The sequence below is a fragment of the Heterodontus francisci genome, chromosome 43 (assembly GCF_036365525.1).
Source record: "Heterodontus francisci isolate sHetFra1 chromosome 43, sHetFra1.hap1, whole genome shotgun sequence".
Taxonomy (NCBI): domain Eukaryota; kingdom Metazoa; phylum Chordata; class Chondrichthyes; order Heterodontiformes; family Heterodontidae; genus Heterodontus; species Heterodontus francisci.
The window spans coordinates 13001601-13024528 of record NC_090413.1 but is presented as its reverse complement, the minus strand read 5'-3'; the positions used below and the strand labels follow the sequence as shown (position 1 = coordinate 13024528).

The 22928-nt window shown below is 45.8% G+C and overlaps 2 protein-coding genes across 2 annotated transcripts in view; one reads left to right on the top strand and one right to left on the bottom strand.

The window, feature by feature from the left end:
* The window catches only part of nxnl1 (nucleoredoxin like 1), a 35324-nt gene that overhangs the window by 1743 nt on the left and 10653 nt on the right, over nucleotides 1-22928 (bottom strand). Inside the window, exons 2-3 of the mRNA XM_068020914.1 lie at nucleotides 10961-11083; nucleotides 3669-4027 (exon numbers count right to left, since the gene is read on the bottom strand). Of these exons, the coding sequence (XP_067877015.1) occupies nucleotides 3669-3994 (326 nt within the window). The 5' untranslated portion in view covers nucleotides 3995-4027; nucleotides 10961-11083. The remainder of the gene's footprint in view (nucleotides 1-3668; nucleotides 4028-10960; nucleotides 11084-22928) is intronic.
* The window catches only part of tecrb (trans-2,3-enoyl-CoA reductase b), a 63145-nt gene continuing 50530 nt past the window's right edge, over nucleotides 10314-22928 (top strand). The window contains exon 1 of the mRNA XM_068020913.1: nucleotides 10314-10422. Coding sequence (XP_067877014.1) covers nucleotides 10408-10422 — 15 coding nt within the window. The 5' untranslated portion in view covers nucleotides 10314-10407. The remainder of the gene's footprint in view (nucleotides 10423-22928) is intronic.

Below are 22928 nucleotides of genomic sequence, written 5' to 3'. Positions count from 1 at the left end.
TTTGTCTCTGTTCCCACCAACTTCATAGGCAGCGAGTTCCAGGTCATAAAAAGAGTTCTTCCTCACACCCCTCCTCCCACTGCATCTCTTGCCCAAAACCTTAAATCTGTGTCCCCTAGTCCTTGTACCATCACCTAATGGGAACAGCTTTTCTTTGTCTACCTTATCTAAACCTGCCCTAATCCTGTACACGTCTATCAGATATCCCCTCAATCTCCTTTGCTCTAATGAAAACAACCCCAGCTTCTCCATCATGGTGTGGGGGAGGCTCGATGGATCTGCCTGTCTTTCCCTGTCCACCAATTTCATATGTCCCAGCTTCTTCTCTGGAAATTCACCACCCACGGTTACTGCCACCTTCTGGTACATTTCGTCTGTTCTGTGGTTGTTGCCCTCTCAGTCTCGCTTATGTAACCTTGTCCGTATTTTCCTCCCTGTACTGCACACTATTACAGTAACTTGTGTTCAGAGACTAACATATTAATCAAGAGCTGGGATACAGTTTCCCAGTTGAACTAAGATGAACTAAGCAATCTCTTCCTGCTCTTTGCAAAACTTCTTCAGATATTCCTTACAACAACCTCTTTCGGGCATTTTGTCCTTTTCCAAGGAAGCTACCTGACACATTTTTGGAACCTTCATGTGCTTTACATTATAAGTGGCAGGGGGGGAATTGCCTGTCTTTACTGTAATTTAAGTTCTACATCCTCACTCATGGGATCGAACCAAAACAAGCAAATACTATTGATCAGAAGCAGATTGAGAAATGTCCAACTGATAGGCATGGAAAGATGAAACAACCTATAGTCTGCCACTGGGCTTCTTCCCTGCTTCCCACCGTCCACTCTATCAGAGTGCACCGAGGTCACTTGTGTGGTGCTTGGTACTAGTTCAGTTAAGTAACAAATTGGAAAAGATACCAAAGCCAATATGGCAGGCAGCGGACCTCAGGATGGAAATGTATGCGAGCTTCCTGGCTGCTGTACTGGGTGCTTAATAAGCCTGTTGGATCCTGAGAAATGGAATGTGCAGCCGAATTTCTAAGCCATGGTCTGTATTGATCAGCCATTTTAATATACTGCATATAGTGTCAATCAAACAGATATTTCCAGGTAAGAGGGAACAGTGAGGTAACTTCCCGACCGCACTTGATTTCCAAATTCAGGTCATAACTCTGGTCCAGCATAGACCTGTTGGGCTGAATGGCCTGTCCAGCACAGGCCCATTCCTGACAGGCCCAGTACTTGGAAGTGGATGAGGAAAGTCAGTGTTGCTGAAGGCTGGAGAGTCCACAGCAGTGATAACAGCCACCAAAGCAGCCTGATGTCTTCCAGCCTGAAGATTCCTACAAATAAAGGATTCCACTTGCCCCTTTTGTCCTCTCATGGCCTTGTGGCCTGCCTCCCATCTGAGGGAAGGGGGGAAACACCAGGTGCCACGTTCCTTCTGGGTGCCCTTCCTGAGTGGATACCCACCCATCGTGTCTGTAGGAACATGAGGACGAAGGCCCGGAGACCTCTCCCACCATTTGTGTAGCTGCCGCAAGCTTGCATCTACTCCAATGCCGTCTCAAGGGAAGCTGTCCTTTTAACCAACTTAGGATCCCATATTCAAGGAGACTTGGGCACATCAACGTCATAGTATGTTCGAGCTCAGAAATGGGCCGTTCCAACCCAACCCAACAGTCTGTACCAGTATTTTCTCCCGATAGTCTAATTCCACTCTCGTGATTCCCATGCTCTTCAATATTCCTGTTTAATTCCCTTTTACAGGTATTTTGGAAACCTGTTTTAACAATAGTTTGTGGTGAAGAATTCTGAATTCTAACTCCTCTTTGTTCGTGGAATTTTTACCTCCTTTACAGTGAGGTGGGATTACAGTCCCCACCACTTACAGCGGGTGCATTGGTGTTACTGTGATTAATGTGATTAACCCTATATGTTTTGGATGGTGTATCATCTTTCAAACTGCTCCCTCCATTCTGACAGAGGACTGAGGTGGTGAGAAGAGCCCTCCCTGTCAGATCCTTCTTGCACGTCCAAAGTCTCACCCCCTCCGCACAATGCCCTCGAGGTGGCTGTGGTGGGGAAGAGACGGTTGCCCACCGCCTTCTGGAATGTGTCTTTGCAGAACAGGTGTGGAAAGAGATTCAGTGGTTTTTGTCGAGATTCATCCCAAGCAACTCTGTAAACAGGAATCTGTGCTCTACAGGCTGTTTCAAGGGACGCACACCGAGATAAACATCAACTGCTGCTGGAGGACTATCAATTCGGTGAAAGACGCCCTTTGGTCTGCCCGAAACTTGCTGGTCTTCCAGTGCAAAGAGTTGTCCACGACCGAATGTTGCAGACTGGCACATTCCAAGGTCCAGGACTATGTGCTGAGGGACGCACTAAAGCTTGGGGCAGCCGCAGCAAAGGCTCAATGGGGAAAGACCACAGTGTAAGGTCCTCCCACCAAGCTGAACTGAGGGGCTGGATCCATGGAAAACCCCACAAACTGTATTGGGAAAATTTTCGTTTGCTGTAAAATGTATATGGCATGAAAAATGAAATGGAAGGGTTGTGAGGCAACTCACTCCTGTATTGAAGGAAACTGACCTCCTTTGCACTGTTTGTATTTTTTTGACTTGGTGCTGTTTGGAACTGTTTTGTAATGTATTTTTTACAGATTTTTATGAATAAAGTATATTTTGGAAATAAAAAAAAGACTCAGAGCAGTGAAAGGACCACGCACACACAATCTCGCAGCTGGGCACCATTCCCATCTCTTCCCTTCAGCGGAGGTGAGATTCTCTCCACAGTGAGCGGTCCCTGTCCTAGGCCCAAGACTGTGTCCCTCCGGAACTCATCACTCTGTTCATCTCTAATATCGGAGTCGGGTGGCATTCCCTCCTACATTTATTGGCAGATGAGTGAATGCTACGAGCCTGCTGACCATCAAATGTAACTTTAAAAAAAAATCTACTGAGACCTGGGAGACCACGCATATTATGATCCATGGAGAGATTTAAATACAAATACAACAACAACTTGTATTACTATAGCACCTTTAACATTGTAAAACGTCCAAGGTTCACAGGCCAGATTTGACATCGAGCCATGTAAGAGGATATCAAGACATGACCAAAAGCTTGGTCAAAGAGGTAGGTTATAAGGAAGGTCTTAAAGGGGGAGGGATTGAGGCAGAGAGGCAGGAAGGGTATTCCAGAGATTAGGGCCTAGGCAACAGAAGAAGCAAGTGAACTTGGGGGTGTGGAAGAGGCCAGAATTGGAAAAGCGCCAAGATCACAGAGTGTTGTAGGAGGTTACAGAGATAGGGAGGGGCGAGGCCATGCAAGGGTTTGAAAACCAGGACGTGAATTTTAAAATTGACGTGCTGCCGGACTGGGAGCCAATGTAGGTCAGCGAACATAGGGGAGATGGGTGAACGTGGCTTGGTGTGAGTTAGGGTACAGACAGCAGTGTTTTGGATGAGCTCAAGTTTACGTTTACCTAATATAACCCTTCATAATCCCGTGGAATTCTTGTTGGTACTAGTTCTGCTGTAGCCATTTACATCTCCATTGGACACATCTTTTGGTTCTTGTCCCATTTCTGCTCCCTTTTGCCTTGCATTTACCTTTGTCACTTACATAGCATTATTTTGTAGTGCGGCACCACCTTTACCTTTTGTACTTCTCCCGGAAAGGTAGGTAAAGCCACTTCCTGTGCAGCGTCTTGAGGTACTGCTGCTCCTTCTCCTCGGTTTGATCCAGGGAGACGTACACGAGCACCAGCTGAGCAGCCCGGTCCACGTAATACTCGTCCATCAGCCGGTTGGAGAAGTCTTGCAGTATGGGGGCGAACTCCTGGCATTTCTGGCACTCCCTTGACCCAAAGTAGAGCAGCATCAACTTGTTGCGCACCTTGTTCTCCAGCTGCTGTTGGGTGTCCAGTTGGTCTCGGTCTCTGTTGTTCTCTATCAAGGTTATTCCGTTGAACAGGTCCACCATGATGATCAACCGTCTCCACGGCAGCCTCTGTCACTAAATCAGATTTACCCAATCAGGATTACTATTAATCGTTAAATAAGCCTCTTTAATTCTCTGACCCACATGACTTCTCTGTCCTTGGCCTGTTCCAATAAAGCTCAAGGAACAGCACTTTATATTTCTACCAGGAATTTTACAGCCTTCCGGCCTCAACATTGAGTTCAACAACTTCAGTTCGTAAAAGCTGCTCCCATTTTTCGGAAGCACGTGTAGTACTGGTTCTGCTGTTGCCATTTACACCTCCTCTAGTCCATCTTTTGTTTCTTTACTTGTCCTGTTACCACCCGCCTTTTTGCCTTGTATGCTAATCCCTTTTGTCATTTACGTAGCATTACATAGAAAGTACACCACAGAAACAGGCCATTCAGCCCAACAGGTCTATGCTGGTCCTTATACCCGACAAGAGCCTCTTCATCTAACCCCATCAACATATCCTTCTATTCCTTTCCCTGTGTTTATCTAGCTTTTTAAAAAAATTCTTTCATGGGATGTGGGCATCACTGGCAAGGCCAGCATTTGTTGCCCATCCCTAATTGCCCTTGACAACTGACTGGCTTGCTAGGCCGTTTCAGAGGGCAGTTAAGAGTCAACCACATTGCTGCGGGTCTGGAGTCACATGTATTTTTTTAAAGAGATACAGCACTGAAACAGGCCCTTCGGCCCACCGAGTCTGAGCCGACCAACAACCACCCATTTATACTAATCCTACATTAATCCCATATTCCCCACCATTCTCCTACCACCTACCTACACAAGGGGCAATTTACAAGGGGCAATTTACCTATCAACCTGCAAGTCTTTGGCTGTGGGAGGAAACCAGAGCACCCGGCAGAAACCCACGCAGTCACAGGGAGAACTTGCAAACTCTGCAAAGGCAGTACCCAGAACTGAACCTGGGTCGCTGGAGCTGTGAGGCTGTGGTGTTAACCACTGCACCAGCCATACCAGGTTTCCTTCCCTAAAGGACATTAGTGAACCAGATAGGTTTTTACAACAATTGATGATAGTTTGATGGGACCATTACTGAGACTCGCTTTCAATTCCAGATTTTTATTAATTCATTGAATGTAAATTCCACCAGCTGCCATGGTGAGATTTGAACCCGTCCCCAGGCATTAGCCGGTGCCTCTGTTTTACAAGCCCAGCAACATGACCACTATGCCACCATCTCCTCTGTTTAAAGGCATCAACTCTACTCACTTTAACCACATTCTAATCACTATCTGGTTAAAGATGTTTCTCCTCAATTACCTATTGGATTTAATAGTGACCAGCTTAAATTGATGGCCCCTATTTTTGCTCTCCTGCCTTCCACCTTATCCCAGACCTCTCCCTTTGTCTTTTCCTCCACCACCCACACCCTCCCCTTTCCCCTGGTTCTGCATTTGCTTATAAACTGTTAATTCTCAACTTAAATCTCTTAACTTCTTCCAGATCTGATGAAGGGTCATCAACGTGAGACGTTAACTCGGTTTTTCCCTCCACAGATGCTGCCCAACTTGTTGAGTACTCTGGCATTTTCTAATTTTATTTCAGATTCCTAGCGTCTGCAGCATTTTGTTACAGAACAGAAGGCGGCCATTCGGCCCGTCGTGTCTGTGCCTGCTTTCTGGGAGCGCACTAGTGCCAAACCCCGCCCTCTCCACGTAGCCCTGCACATTCTTCCTTTTCAGATAACAATCCAATTCCCTCTTGAATGCTTCGATTGAACCTGCCTCTCTCAGGCAGTGCATTCCAGATCCTAACCACTCACTGTGTAAAAATGTTTTTCCTCATGTTGTTACTGCTTCTTTTGCCAATTATCTTAAATGTGTGCCCTCTTGTTCTCGATCCTTCCACCAATGGAAGAGTTTTTCCCTATCTACTCTGTCCAGGCTCCTTATGATTTTGAATACCTATTAAATCTGTTGGTTTAAACCCCATATCCTTCCAATAATAAGCCACACTCAAGCCCAATTGAACTACTTTCATCAGTCACCTTCTGACAGGGATGTGATAAACAGAGAATGCCACCAATGGCAGACAGTAGCTGCAGCAGAGGTAGGCTGGGAGGTAAAGGCACAGCACGGGCCTCTTACTAACACTGTGCATGTAAGTTATTTCTCTATAAGGGACGGTGTATCATACTCTATTCAAACTGCTGTGCTCCATGCCAGATATTCCCAATAGGCATTTTTCCTGCTATTCTTTGGATCTGGGCTTCACTGGCAAAGCTGCCATTTATTACCCATCCCCAGTTGCCCTGAAAAGATGGTTCCGGGCCTTCTCTTTGAACTGCTGCAGTCCGTGTAGTTATGGTATTAAGCATTTTTTTTCGACAGCCGTTTGGCTTGCTCAGCCATTTTCAGAGGTCACTGCATAGTGTGGGACTCTAGTCCCAGCACTAAACCTCATCACCTCCCCTCTCCATCCCCCCCCACCCCCAACCCCAACCAGTGCTTCCAGCCCCAATCTGTGCTTTAATTCTGCATGTTCTCCCACAACCCAGTCCTCTTCCAGTTCACCTACCCCCAACCCTCACATGCACCCCTCGGCCACACTCCAGCCTACATCCCTTAGTGGCAATGAGGTTTTCTTTGAGAAATTGGGTAGAATGGGGAACGTGGTGCTCACTCTGCATTGTGAATGATCACTGTAGTTTGAATGAGAGTAATGCCCTTTGACAACTGATTCGATTTTTTAGGTGATTGAGTACAATTTGAAGTAGAAAGCTAACTGAATTAGCATTGCGAAAATGAACAAAGCTCAGACTTGAAATGGGAAAAGCTATTAGAATGGTAAGTCGCTATTGTCAATGGAGTTTCAATTAAAAGAAGAAATGTATATGGCGCAGGACTTCCTAAAGCACTTCACAGCAGTGAGGTAATTTTGAAGTGCCGTCACTGTTGCAATTTTGGGAAAAGCAGCAGCCAATTTGCACACAGCAAGCTCCCACATACAGCAATGAGATAATCTGTTGTCGGTTGGTTGAGGGATAAATGTTGGACAGGACAATAGGGATATCTTCCCCTGCTCAAATTGTACCATGGGATCTCCTCAGCACCTCCAACCGTGCAGCACTCTCTCAGTGCTGCACTGAAATGCCAGCCCAGATTTTGTGCTCAAGTGTCTGGAGTGGGACTTGAATGCACAACCTGCTGACTCAGAGGTGTGAATGCTAGCACTGAGACACAGCCAACACCTGATGGGGCTTGGTTTATAACCCAAGCTGCCCCGAGCCATTACAGTTTAACTATTAATGGGAAACCGGGAGTTCACATCAAATGTGAAAAATTAATTGAGGATTAAGTCAATGGCGCACAGCATTTCCCTACTGGAATAGGTAAGTGACGAAGGTCTCAGCATTAATCCAAACCAGTAGCTATCATCTGAATTTGTTGTGGGACTTGTCAGTGAAGAAAGAACCTGTATTTATATAGCGCCTTTTGTGACTTCAAGACCCAAAGCACTTCGCAGCCAATTAAATACTTTTGACATTTAGTCACTGTTGCAAGGTTGGGAAAAGTGGCAGCCAATTTGCACACAGCCAGCTCCCACAAACAGCAATGAGATAATGACCAGATAATCTGTTGTCAGTTGGTTGAGGGATAAGTGTTGGTCAGGACACCTGGGAGAACTCCCCTGCTCTTCTTCAAATAGTGCCAGGGGATATTTTCCAACCACCTCAGAGTGCAAATGTTTCTTCCAAAAGAAATCTGAAATAGAAATGAACAAAAGATGGACTGTGAATTGGAATAGAAGAGAAACTATTGCCAATGAATTCAACGGAGAGGTGGGATATGAATGGGGAATGAAGATGAGATATTGGATCGTGACTTGAGTACTCAGGTCGGAATCCCATGCAGTGCACAGTCAAACTCTTTGACAAAGATCTGGAGAAAGGGATTGGCGCATACAGTGGAGTTCATTAGAACAGATTGGAGTCCAAGACAGTAACAGTAATTTGAAAGAGCAAAGTGACCAGGAATGTGAACACATGGTTCAGTTTAAGAGCAACAGCTGTAATGTGAGTTTATATTCCCTCCAACAGCTGTTGTCAATAAACTTTCTGAATGAGCAGCTATGTTAAACTCTGGATTTGGGCGGGGGGTGGTGCAGCAGTTGGGTTAATATTGATTGTGATGAATAACATTGCAGTTTAACTATGAATGGGAACTTGTAGATGACAATTGAGCAAAACACACAAGGAATCCCTGTGGCCATCAGATTGGAAAGTATAGTTCTGAGAATCCAAACTGGTGATGATACCTCCAATTGGCAAAAAAAAAAAGAGTTTTGCTACGATCAAATCTCTTCGAAGGTGCCTTTAGTCGAGTAAAAACCATTGCTGATGCATTTTAAATAGGGATGCAATATGAGATAAACACAAAATACTGCAGATGTTGGAAATCTGAAACAAAAACAGAAAGTGCTGGAAATACTCAGCAGGGCTGGCAGCATCTGAAACAAGCCATTTGGTCCAACCAGTCCATGCTGGCACTCATGCACCATTCTAACCTCCTCTCATCTAACTTATCAGCAGAACCCTCTATTCCCTTCTCCCTCACAATTATCTAGCTTCCCCTTAAATGCATTCCCAAATTTTCTCTCCTGGAAGTACGGATGCATGCTATAGTACTTTTGCACAGGCACTGGCTGCTCTCTCAAGATAAATGGCTAGTTAATCTGTTCCGATGAAGGGTCACTGACCCGAAACGTTAACTCTGCTTCTCTTTTCACAGATGCTGCCAGACCTGCTGAGTGGTTCCAGCATTTCTTGTTTTTATTTCAGATTTCCAGCATCCGCAGTATTTTGCTTTTATTTTGGCTAGTTAATCTGTTCTGGAGGTTGAGGAATCAGCATTGGCCAGGAAGAGGGAGAACTCCCCTTGTTCCTTGAATAGTGTCATGGGATTCTTTACATCAGAGATTAACTTTTTTTAAATTCATTCATGGAATGTGGGCGTCACTGGCTATGCCAGCATTTATTGCCCATCCCTAATTGCCCTTGAGAAGGTGGTGGTGAGCTGCCTTCTTGAACCGCTGCAGTCTACGTGAGGTAGGTACACCCACAGTGCTGTTAGGTAGGGAGTTCCAGTATTTTGATCCAGCAACAGTGAAGGAACGGCGATCTAGTTCCAAGTCAGGATGGTGTGTGGTTTGAGGGGAACTTGCAGGTCGTGGTGTTCCCATGCATCTGCTGCTCTTGTCCTTCGATGTGGTAGAGGTCACGGGTTTGGAAGGTGCTGTCGAAGGAGCCTTGGTGCTACAAAATGGGCTGAGCTAATGCCCTGATATTACAATTAAAAATGAAACATGGCATTGTAATGTGAATGTCAATGAATTCCAAGGTCTCAATCACCCAATTACTATCTTTGACCATTTCATCATTTCTCTTAGCATTCTCATCCCCACCATGCTTACATAGAATCATTGAATGGTATAGCACAGAAGGAGGCCATTTGGCCTATTGTGTTCGTACCAGCTCTCTGCAAGAGCGACTCACCTAGTCCTACTCAGAAAGCTCTGAAATTTTTTGCTTTTTAGCTAATTATCCAATTCCCTTTCGAAAGCCATGATTGAATCTGCCTCCACTACACTCCCAGGCAGTGCATTCCACATTCTAACTATTAACTGTGTATAAAGGTTTTTCCTTTGCTTCTTTTACTACTTACTTCTTACTACTACTCCTGGGGGGAGGGGGAGAAATCTCTTTCCTCAGGAATTCAATCTCAAAATCCCAATCTTCTCTCCTCTAGCCCTTTACTATCCATAGCACCTCTGCTACTAGTCAACAACCTCTGCCTTCAGTTGGTTACCACCAAATCATTCACCCCTGTACTTCCTCCATTACAGTCACCATTAGACCCAGGGTTGGAAAACCCAAGTGCCTGGATGGTCTAGTCTTGTCACCATATCTCAGGCAAGTTCTCCTGCTACTCCAGGGTCATCCCTCAAGAACAGGACAATCCAGATTATTTTCCCCTTGATAAACCACCTCTTGCCTTCACATTCATCAGCAATCTCAATGCATGGCATTCTTCATCTTTAAGATGGAGACTATCCATCCCTACCAACAGCCCCATTGCCCTGTGTGCAACCTTGCGCTCCACAACTACCGCAAGGCCCAGGAGCATCCTCATTGGCTGATCTGGCAGCCCAAACTCCCGTTCAAGTCGATTATGATTGGTCCGTCCAGGGGAGTCACTGCGATTCATTGGCTGGAAACGGGAATCAGGACACTCCGCCGGCATTGGCCGAGCCGGATCCCATTCACGTGCGGTGATTGGCTGCTTTGTTAAAAAGGCCCAGCCCCCCCTCAAGCAATCTTGGTGTCACGTGAATCCTACTGCGACGGGAGTTCGTTTAGGTGTTTGGGAGCGCGGGCTGCTGAGATGAAGCATTATGAGGTGAGGGAGGAGCTTGGGCCCCGTCTGGGTTGTGCGGTTGGAAGTGGACGCAGTTCATGCTGAATTTGACGCGGGGCCTGGTAACTGTGTGCGTGGGATTGGCGGGGGTGTGAGGGTTAAACCTCGGGGCCGGGAGCGTGTCCCGCCTGGGCGCCACAATCGCGCAAGCGCGGTCTCGTCGGTGGCGATGTGTAGTCGGTACCACGCATGCGTGGCTGTTTGGCCCAGCCCCTCAGTGGTTGCTGGCTGCCCCCTGTTGCGCATGCGCGCCTCTTTCCTCTAAGGCGCATGTGCAGAAACGGGCTGGCGACCCTTTGGTGCCTGGTTTCCAGGACAGTAGGAATGTGTGGGCTACCTCAACATCACTCTTGATAGGAGTGTGCATTGTACCATTAAAATGTAACTAAAATTTTATTTTTGCACATGAATGGAACCTACGTGGTGGCTGACGTTTAGAACATTAGTTTTGAAATCTGTCGTTTTTCTCTGTTAGTGCTGTCAAATGCCAGAGGGTGTTGGCCAGTCTCCAATCACTCACCCAAGTTGCCCTTCTTCATGTGAGAGTCTTGACCTTGAATATCAGCTGGCTGTTTGACAACAGAAGGCCTCACCTTGTCGTGTTGTTGTCCAACTCTGCTATGGACATGTTTCCCATCAGTGTCTGAAAAAAAGACTTGCATTTATATAGTGCCTTTCATAACCTCTTTATAGACAACGAAGTACATTTTTTTAGAACTGTAATCGCTGTTGTAATGTAGGAAAATGTGGCAGTCAACTTGCACACAACTGGAGAAACAGCATTGTGATAAATGACCAGATAATCCATGATGTAGGTTGGGGGATGAATGTTGGCCAGGAAACGAATAGAACTATCCTGCTTGAATATTGCCTTGGAATCTTTTATGCCCACCAGAGAGCAGTTGGGGCTTTTGTTTAATGTCACATCTGAAAAATAGTACCTCCAACAGTGCAGTGCTCCTTCAGTACTGCACTGAGTTATCGGCCCAGATTGTGTGTTTAAGTTTACAAGTGGGAATTAACCCACAACCTTTAACATAATTGAGCCAAGGCTGACACTGGATCTTGAGTGGAGTGAGAGCCTTGGCCTGATTTGCCTAACTCAGGAGCATTTGAGGCCAATTGCAGCAACTAGGCTAGGTCGACTTTCTTAATGCCAAAGGGACCGAGGGATATGGGGAGAAAGCGGGAACAGGGTCCTGAATTAGGTGATCAGCCATGATCATTTTTGAATGGTGGAGCAGGCCCGAAGGGCTGAATGGCCTGCTCCTGTTTTCTATGTTTCTATAGCAGCAATGTAACTGAGAGTAAGTCGCTGGTTGTGAGGTGCTGTTGGTGCTGATAATCAGGTGAGATGCTGTGGACTCTCCTTTCTGTCCTAGTTGAGTATGTTAAGTGAGCACAAGGTAACCTAGCCCCTTCCAATGTGTGTTGCTGTGTACCATGACTCCAACTACAATTATCTACTTAGCAATCTGGGAATTGGAAGATTTATCTTTTGCGCTTGAGAGTTGTGTAGCTGCTTGGGCCTGGGCTAGTCCTTTGCTTATGCTCCAAGCTGCTGCCATATATGTAAATATGCATGTTTACAGCTTTTGGCTGCATACAATCTTAATTATTAATGTCACTGCCCACCAGTGATGCCACTGATTTGCCAACACTGTTTTAATTTCTGAGCAGCAATGAGAATCATTGTACTGCCACTTTAACTGGACATAAAGGGGCTTTGGTGCTGGTCCTTTTTTGTTTATCGTGATGAGGGACGTTCATGCTGAGACTGGAGCACTTTCCAAGTACCCACTATCATCGAATCATATAGCACAGAAGGAGGCCATTCGGCCCACAGTGCTGTTACCGACTGTTTGAAAGAGCTATGACTGTTTGAAAGTGGTCCCACTTGCCTGCATTTTTTCCCCCTAACCCTGCAAATTTTTCTGTTTTCAAGTATTTATCCAATTCCATTTGAAAGTTACTATTGAATCTTCGTCCATCACCTTCGCAGGCAGTGCATTCCAAATCATCATAATTTACTGCGTAAAAATGTTTCTCATTTCTGTTTCTTTTGCCAATTACCTTAAATCTTTGTCCTCTGGTTACTGACCCTCCTGCAAGCGGAAAGCGTTTCTCTTTATTTACTGTTGTCGAAACCTCCCCATAATTTTGAAGACTTCTATTAAATCTCCTCTTATGTCACTCATCCCCCATTCTAGTAAATCTCCTCAAGACCATCTTCAAGTCCTTGATGTCCAGAATTAGACACGGTACTCCAACCAGAGCCCTAACCAGTGATTTTATATAGGTTTAACTTCCTTGATTATTGTACTCTCTTCCTTGATAAAGCCCAGGATCCTGTATGCTTTTTTTAACCTCATCAACCTGTCCTGCCATCTTTAAGCATTCCTAGATCAGGGGCAGCACGGTTAAATGTGGATTAAAGCTCTCTTTCAGCTCCTCGGTAACATCCCTTCACACTCTCCTACTGATGCATCGGTGTGATTTATTGTCTCCCTTTCTTTCCAGCTGACGTAGCACAGACTGGGAGTTGAACCTGGAACCTTCCTGTTCTGTACGGTTCCGCACCACTTCATGCATTTCCCCAGGGTAGTCCATCAGGGAATATAGGGGGGAGTTGCTCAGTTCCATGATGTAGTGTTTTATATCCCAAGAGCTGTTGGCCAAATGGAGCCTGCAAGGAGATGTTTTGAGCAAAGCTTGTGGCTATTATGATATTTCATGTTGTAAATTGGGACAGTTACTGCGCTTTAATCGCAGCATCACCGATGCAGTTCATCTAACCAGTGGCAGTAACAGAGTGCTGGAAGATATCAAGTGATGTACAGCCACCAAAGGGGGAAGGAAACCTTTTAAATGAATACCCACACAGGAAGAGGCTCTCGGACCTGCACTATTGCAGTTCTGTTACTGAAGCTATTGCATTTATTATTTTCCTGCTCTTTTCCAAGTGTTTAAATTTCTCTCTTTTAAATGTCCTTGGATTTTAGTAGCCAATTACGATGCAGTCTTTTACGCTGGCCATTGTAAAACCCACCACTCTCATTCTGTAAGACTTGCTCTGCAAAATTGCAAGCTCAAAACTTGTACAACCCGAGCTGTCCCTGAAGGTCGGTGGAGATGGAGCCTGTCCAGTTGTATGTAATGAGGCCGCCTAACGTCACAAAGAGGAGTTGGGTAATATGTTAAGGGTCTTGCAGCCAAAAGACTAACCAGAGTCAAAAGCTATGTAACAGTGGAGGTCGTTGTCCTAATAGTGAAAGGTGAGTTTGCAAAGATGTCGAGTGTGAGGATGTCAGCCATGGCTCAGTGGGTAGCGCTCTGTGTCAGAAGATTGTGGGTTCAAGTCCCACTGCTGTGAATTGAGCACAAAATCTTGGCTGGCCCTCCAGTGCAATACTGAAGGAGGTGCTGCCTTTCGGATGAGATGATAAACCAAGGCCCTGTCTGCCCTTTCGGGAGAATGTAAAAGATCTCAGAGCACTTTTTGAAGAGTTAGAGTCATAGAGCCATAGAGAGATACAGCACTGAAACAGGCCCTTCGGCCCACCGAGTCTATGCTGACCAACAACCACCCATTTATGCTAATCCTACATTAATCCCATATTCCCTACCATTCGCCTACCACCTACCTACACTAGGGGCAATTTATAATGGCCAATTTACCTATCAACCTGCAAGTCTTTGGCTGTGGGAGGAAACCCACACGGTCACAGGGAGAACTTGCAAACTCCGCACAGGCAGTAGCCAGCATCGAACCCGGGTCACTGGAGGTGTGCGGCTGTGCTGCTAACCACTGCGCCGCCCCATTATTCTCCCCTTTATTTATCCCTCAGCCTACAGATTATCTGATAACGATTACACTTCTGCTTGTGGGATCTTGCTGTACAAGTCTGCCTCGTTTCCTATGTGGCAAAAGTTTCTGCACTTTAAAAGTATTTTGTTGGCTGTAAAGCACTTTGGAATGTCCTGAGGTGGTGAAAGGTGCTATAGAAATGCAAGACGTTCAGTCTTTGTGTCTTACAACTGAAAGACTAACCAGCAGAAGAGCCTTGGAGGCAACTGGGGTAGATCAACCTTTCGATGTCTTGATCACAAATCAGCACAGTAATATTGTCAAATTAATTGATATCTGACACAGGCCTGTCCAGGTGATTTGACAGCTTTGAAAAGATCCATGTGACAGGGTTCATCTTCTGGATTTAGATTGTGAAGTTTGATCCCATGAGGGGGCTTATAGAATTTAAATAATAGCAAGGACAGGCAATTCCCCCTCCCCCACCACGACTAATTTAAAGCACATGAAGGTTCCGAGAAAGAGCAAGGATGTTATCCTTGGAAATGGACAAAATGTCCAAATGTGGTTGTAAAGGATGTCTGGAGCTGTTTCGCAAAGTGCAGAAAGAGAGGTTGCTTAGTTAAGCCAACACAAATCAAACTTGAAAACTGTCCCAGCCACTGGTGAATAGTTTAGTTACTGTAATGGTGTACAGCACAGGGGTCTAATGTAGGGACAAAGTTAGTTAAGCAAGACTGAGAAGGCAACAGCCACGGAAAAGGTAAAATGAACCGGGATGGTGGCATTGACTGTGGGCGGTGAGTTGGCGGAGGAGAAGCTGAGAACATATGAAATCCAGTGGGCAGGGAGAGACTGGCTGGTCCATTGAGCCTGCCCCATATCACAATGGCCGGACCATCATGATCAGATACTTCTTCCCAACTATCCCCACAGCTGTGATCTCCTGGGCGAGGCGAAAAAACATTTAATAAAAAAAAAAGGTGGGGGGAAATGCACTAAGATTACTTTCTGATCCCTCAAGCAATTCAACCAATTCAGGAGATCACAGGGACCAAGTGTTAATCTAGGAAGACTGTTGCCTTCTATATGATGCAGTCACTGCCTCAGTCAGGAACCTCTTCAGCAGTCAGCAATGTGTTCCTGAGGCTCACTACTCTCGGGGAATACCCCAGTCTATTCCTATTCTCATGTAGTTTGAACCTGTATCCCCTGGTCCTTCCTAATCTGTTAACACCACAGGTAGCCAGAGCTACAGCAGCCAGCCTGCTAGAGGACGGGGAACTGTGTGCTTTATATCCCCGTTACAGAGGGTGAGCCAGATTGGTCAGTGAGTTTGAACTGTAACCTTGCTGAACCATTCTGCAATCTTTAATCTATCTCTGTCAGTTAGCAAAAACCCGGCTCGGGCTCAGGTTATGATGACTTGCAGGCAACAAAGTTGCTTCTAACCAGTTTTGTAAGTTGTATTAAGTAGTGTGCTTGCAATAGAAAGTACAGCAGTAACGGAATCAGACTATACACTGCAACACTCGGGGATGGGGGAGGGGAGCAGGCAGTCAGCGCATCCATTGTGGGAGTCACATTCCTGCATTGCTACTTTGTTCTGGTACGAATTCTGCTGCAATCTGTTTAACTGCATAAGAACTTCAAGTCCGTTGGGATGTTTTACAGCGTGAAAGGTGATATACAAATTCAAATTGTTCTATCCTCCTCCTCTTCTGTATCCCTAGCCTGTTCAATAAATCAATGTTCATTCAGTGTTTGGTGGGAGTTTATTTCACTGTCCCCTCCATTACATGTAGAGAAGATGTTTCCACTTATGGGGGAGACCAGAAGTAAGGGTCATAAGATAGTCACTGATAAATCCAGTAAGGAATTCAGGAAGAACTTCTCTACTCGGAGAATGGTGAGAATGTGGATCTCAATACCACAGGGAGTTGTTGAGGCCAGTAGCACAGATGCTAGATGAACACATGAAGGGGAAAGGATATATTGATGGGGTTAGATGAAGTAGGGTGGGAGCATGGACCTGTCATGCTGAACAGTCTGTTTCTGTGATGCAAATAATTACATCGAATTTACAGATCTCAAGATTCTGTTTCGTATGATCCACCCTCCAACTGTCGAACACAATTTCTGCAGCACTTTTCACAACCTCAGGATGTCCCAAAGCACTTTCCAGCCAATAAAGTTCTTTTGAAGTGTAGTCACTGTTGTAATGCAGGCAACGCAGCAGCTAGTTGGTGCACAGCAAGCTCCCACACGAACAGCAATGTGATAATGGCCAGAATATCTGCTTCAGGTGTTGGTTGAGAGATGGATATTGGCCATTGATAGGACACTTTTGTTTGGGGGCAGGGGGCATGGAGGAACACTCTTTATAGAACAGTGTCCACATTGGAAAAGTTGATTGGGTTGTAGGGGGGGGGGGGGGGAACGGGACGGGGAAGAGGGGTGCGATGTAGCATTTGCCATTTTACCCCAGATTTCAGAGTAGGTATCTGTCTGAAGCCAGTGCATGCCGAATTTAGTTGAAAACCCAACTGGCTCAGTAACGTCCTTTAGGGAAGGAAACCTGCTGTTACTCTGTCTGGGTATGTGACTTGAGTCCCACACCAGTGTGGTTGACTCTTAACTGCCCTCTGAAGTGGCCTAGCCAGGCAGTCAGTTGCTAAGTAAGTAGTTCATTACCATCTTTTCGGGCAACTAGGGACGGGCAATAAATGGTAAGTCCAAGTTTTTAAATTTAAACAGTGCAGTGCAGCCAGCAGATCATCTAGTGCATCAACTTGTGTTTAAGCAGAATCACAGAATTTTTACAGCGCAGAAGGAGGCCATTTGTCCCATCGTGTCCTCACCAGCTCTGAGTAAGTCACTTAGTGTCATTCCCCTGGCTTCTCCCCATAACCCTGCACATTCTTCCTTTTCATATAACTGTCTAATTCCCTTTTGAATGCCTCAATTGAAGCTGCCTCCACCACACGCTCGGGCAGTGCATTCCAGACCTTAACCACTCGCGGTGTGAAGAAGTTTTTCCTCATGTTGCTTTTGCTGCTTTTACCAATTACTTTAAATCTGTGCCCTCTCGTTCTGGATCCTTTCACAAGTGGGAACAGTTTCTCCCTATATCTACTCTGTCCAGACACCTCATGATTTAGAATACCTCTATCAAATCACCTCTCAGCCTTCTCTTCTCCAAGGAAAACAGCCCCAACTTCTCCAAGATGATGTCTGCAGTGCTGGGCTCCACCTTGAGTAATGCGCTCAGCTCTGATCACTGAGGGACTAGGGAACCCATTCAAGTCCTGGGTGCAGAGAAGGACCACACACAGCTGATCCAGTATTGGGCAACTAAGTCCTGGGAACAGGTTAGAAAAGCTGGCACTCCTCTGCCTCGAAAGAGAGGTGAATGAGATGGACCCGAGAGGTGTCTGGTGTGGCTCAGTGGATAACACTGTCACCACTGAGTTAGTAAGTTGTGGGCTTGAGTCCCACTGCAGAGATTTAAGCACAAAATCCAAGCTGACACTCCAGTACCGAGGGAGTGCTGCACTGCCTGAGGTGCTGGTTTTCGGATGACCTGTTAAACCAAGGCCTGTCTGCCCTCTGAGGTGGACGTAAAAGATCCCATGAAACTATTCTGAAGAGCAGGGGAGTTCTTCCTGGTGTCCTGGCCAATATTGACCCATCAACCAAGATTCAGACTATTGTCACTTTGCTGTTTGTAGGATGTTTAGTTTAGTTTAGTTTAGAGATACAGCACTGAAACAGGCTCTTCGGCCCACCGAGTCTGTGCCGACCATCATCCACCCATCGATACTAATCCTACACTAATCCCATATTCCTACCACATCCCCACCTGTCCCTATATTTCCCTACCACCTACCTATACTAGGGGCAATTTATAATGGCCAATTAACCTAGCAACCTGCAAGTCTTTGGCTTGTGGGAGGAAACCGGAGCACCCGGAGGAAACCCACGCAGACACAGGGAGAACTTGCAAACTCCACACAGGCAGTACCCAGAATTGAACCCGGGTCGCTGGAGCTGTGAGGCTGCGGTGCTAACCACTGCGCCACTGTGCCGCTCTGTGCTTGCTGTGTGCAAGTTTGCTGCTGCATTTTCTAAATTACAACAATGAGCGTACTTCATTAGCTGTAAAGCACTTGGGGATGTCCTGAGGTCAGCACAGACGTTGTAGAAATGTAATTTGTTTTCCTTTCCTTTCTATATAAAATACTGAACGGAATGTGTTCCTATACAGGGGTTGCAGATTGTACCTTACAGGAAGTACTGATGTTGACTGTGCCACTGTGATACTGAGTAAAGGTCAGGTGCATCTGCCAAATAGACCTGTCAGCAATACGCAATCAAAGAACATAGGGCGAAGGTTTCTTTGTGTCTGTAGTAAGTTAGTATGATCATGCTGTGATTTCTATTCATCTGAATCATTTTTTAGAATCACAGAAAGAGGCCACTTGGCCCATTGTGTGCCAACCAAAAAACGATCCACCTATTCTAATCCCACCTTCCAGCATTTGGTCCGTAGCCCTGCAGCTTACGGCACTTGAGGTGTCCAGACTCCTTTTGAAATGAGATGAGGATCTCTGCCTCAACTACTCTTTCAGGCAGTGAGTTCCAGACCATTACCACTCTCGGAGTGAAAAAGCTTTACCTCATCTCCCCTCTAATTTTTCTACCAATCACTTTAAATCTGTGCCCCCTCATCACTCACCTCTCTGCTAATGTGAATAGACCCTTCACCTCCACTCTATCCAGGCCCCTCAAACTTTTGTACATTTCAATCTCTGTTCGAAGGAGAGCAACCCCAGCCTATCCAATCTTTCCTCATAGCTGCATTTTTCCAGTCCTGGCAACATCCTAGTAAATCTCCTCTGTACCCTATTACATCCTTTGTGTAATGAGGTGACCAGAACTGCGCACACTACTCAAATTGTGGCCTAACCAATGAATTCTACAGTTCCAGCATAACCTCCCTGCTCTTGTTTTCTATACCTTGGCCGATAAAGGAAAGGATTCCATATGCCTTCTTAACCACCTTATTGACCTCTCCTGCTACCCTCAGAGGTCTGTAGACATTCACTCTCCAGTCCCTTACTTCCTCTACACTTCTCAGTATTTTCCCATTAATTGTGTATTCCTTTGCCTAGTTTGACCTCCCCAAATGCATCGCCCCTCACGTCTCCAAGTTGAATTCCATTTGCCATTTTTCTGCCTATCTTCCTGCAGCCTGCATCTGTTCTCCTTGCTATCTACCACATGGCCAATCTTTGTCATCCGCAAACTTCTTGATCATGCTCCCTGCTCTTGTGTCCAAATCATTGATATACACCACAAAAAGTAGAGGACCCAGTACTGAGCCCTGTGGAACGCCACTGGAAACAGCCCTCCAGTCGCTAAAACAGCCGTCAACAATTACCCTTTGTTTCCGGCCACTGAGCCAATTTTGTATCCACCTTGCTGCATTTCCCTGGATCCCACGGGATTTTATTGTTTTAACCAGTCTGACATGTGGGACCTTGTCAAAACAATCGCAAGTGTAGACTTCCCTTTGCCAGGAAGGACCTTATTTTGATTGCCAGTGTGTAGTGGGTTAGCTCATCTTGGCTGCAGCATGGTGCCTCATGGAAGGTTGGCTGGGAGTTACCATTTGACCTTCCAATCCCAGGACCTTTTTTTTACTGGAATGAATATTGGGTGAGAGCCTGTGACGGGACAGTCTGTCAGCACATGATGGTGAGATGTGGGCGAAAGATTGGCGCCCACTTGCCCACAGCAGCGAACGACTAGCTGTCCCGGAGCTTCCAGCAAGGAAGTCGCTGCCTTTCGTGAAAGAGGGGAGGAAATTAGAAAGGAAAAATTGGGAAGAGTGGGAGAGATGGGGCAGTTACAAGTATGAATGAGTACTCGCCAAGCAGCGACCATTTTGTATTCAAATAAAAGTCGATGTGTTTGAAAATTGGCTGAATTGCACTTGCATCTGAGTCAGAAATGGGTTCACACCCCACTCCAGAACTGGAGCACATTTGGTAGGTGGATGTTGAGGGTGTGTTGTATTTTCACAGATGCTCCTCCTTCCACTGAGATATTGAGCCCAGTGCCTGGTCTGGGTGGCCACTGAGTTTGGGCAATTGGGGGAGGGGAAAGAGACACTGAAGTTCTTGTGTCTTACCTGACCTTGACCCTTCGATCAAGGCCACCAAAGCACATTAAGCTGACTTGGAACTATATCGCTGTTCCTTCACTGTCGCTGGGTCAAAATCCTGGAACTCCCTTCCTAACAGCACTGTGGGTGTACCTACCTCACATGGACTGCAGCGGTTCAAGAACGCAGCTTCCCACCACCTTCAAGGGCAATTCGGGATGGGCAATAAATGCTGGCCTAGCCAGCGACGCCCACATCCCATGAGTGTTTTTATTTAATACAACCTTCCACTCCATGTGGAGCCTTGTCAAGTGCAACATGGCTGCCAGAGTTACTGCCGTAACAGTGTCTATACCTGAAAGTAATTTTTGTGTTATTAAAAACAAGAAATGCTGGAAGTACTCAGCAGGTCTGGCAGCATCTGTGGAGAAAGAAGCAGAGTTAACGTTTCGGGTCAGTGACCCTTCTTCAGAACTCACTGACCTGAAACGTTAACTCTGCTTCTCCCTCCACTGATGCTGCCAGACCTGCTGAGTATTTCCAGCATTTCTTGTTTTTATTTCAGATTTCCAGCATCTGCAGTATTGCTTTTATTTTAATAATTTTTGTGTGATGTTTCTGAACTGCCTTTACATTACTGTAAATCTGAGGCCTGCTGCTATGTCAGAAGCCTGCTGCTTTGAGGCGGTTGGCAAACCCCTGTAGATTAATTTTTGTTTGTACTGTGCTAGTGCTGGAGTTTCAGCGCCCTGACCACCATGCTCCTGGTTTGGCCCTAAATTCGGAAATTCCCTCCCTAAACCCCTCCACTTCCTTTAAAGCCTACCTTTCTGCCCTGTATCACATGACGGCTGGGTGTCACTTATTATCTGATAACACTCCTGTGAAGCACCTTGGCACTTCTTCTGATAAAAGTGCTATACAAATGCAAGTTGTTAATGTGGAACACATCAAACTAAACTGTGAGAGTAGGGTCAGGGAAAATGGGTCCAAGCTAGTGAAAGGCAAGTTTAGAACTGTCATTAGGGAGTCCTTCAGAGTAATCGACACACACAATAGAAGGCACTCTGGGTCAGGCAGTGGAGGCAAAATCCGAAATTGTTTATGTAAAGGTTTGGTGAGATGGGGCAGGCCACAGGATTTTCCTGAATGAATGCTCTAATGATCTAAATGACCTTCCTCGCCTTTAGCCCAGCAAGATTGACCTGAAATCTCCAGGGATTGGAGAGAAATCTAAAATAGTTTTTCTTTCTTTTCCTTTGACCTCTACCTCTTCAGTTTGTGAATGGGGTTTTTAAAGTATTACTCAGGCAGAAAAATAAGAGTGTGCGGAGACTGGATCGAGTGGACTTGCTGAGCAATGTTGCATAGTAGAATTCTATGGATAATGTGGCTATGCCTCTCATTCTTGTCTTTGCAGTACTTTGATTTGGCACTGGGTGGGGGTGTTGACTCGATCTCATCAAATCATCACTGACCCTGAAACCCTTTTGAAAAGGAGACTCATTTAAAACAACCACCAGTTTCCCCCTTGCTGAAGAGATGCAGATTCATTGTTTTAGGGTGATTCCTGTTTCAACAGGTGTTCAGCAAATTTAAAAACCACCTTGTATTCACTGTCGTGGTTGGTGACCTTTACCCTTGTTCTGACTGCATATGTAATCTATAAAGAAAACGTTGTACTATTCTGATCTCTAAACCCAGACAGTGTATAGGGGGGAGTGGGGCATGAGGGGTCCAAGACCCGACCCCATGTGCAATTTCTGTTCTTCACCAGAAACTGTTGCCTGTATATGAACGACAGTCCAGTCCTACATGGTGTCTCTCTGAAATGATAGAGCGGGGTTTGTAGTACTCACCAACGATGGCCATTTATAACAGGACATCTCTTGTTAGCTGGGGTAGGGTATGTTCTCGTTCTAGGCTCAATCATGCCAGTGCTCCACTCGCACCCACAAGTCTTGTCCCTAATGTACTGCGGTAGGAGGTAGCCAGTATAACTGGAGCCCTGAGTGTGCTTGTAGGTTCTAACTGGAAAGTAAACCCAGTGCAGATTCTGCCCAAATCCAGGCTGTGTCTGGAGCATCTTAGGAAAAAGAAAAGAGAGAATTGCATTTAGATTGCACCTTTCGTGACCTCTGAACATTCCAAAGTGATGGAATTTACAGCATAGCAAGTCTATGCTGGCATTTTTGCAGAGTGTTACAGGGCACACTGGTTGGGTGCTCCTAAGAGTTATCACTGTTGTAATGTCGAAAACGCAGCAGTCAATTTACACGCAGTAAGCTCTCAAACAGCGATGTGATGTTGACCAGATAATCTATTTGTGATGTTGGTTAAGAGATAAATATGGTTAGGACACTGGGATGAACTCCCCTGCTGTTCTTCAAAATGGTGCCATGGGATTGTTCGAACTTCACTGTATATGTACGTCAGAGTCATTAGAGCACAGAGGGAGGCCATTTGGTTCATCGAGTCCATACCTGCCCTCGGTATGAGTCCCATTCCCCT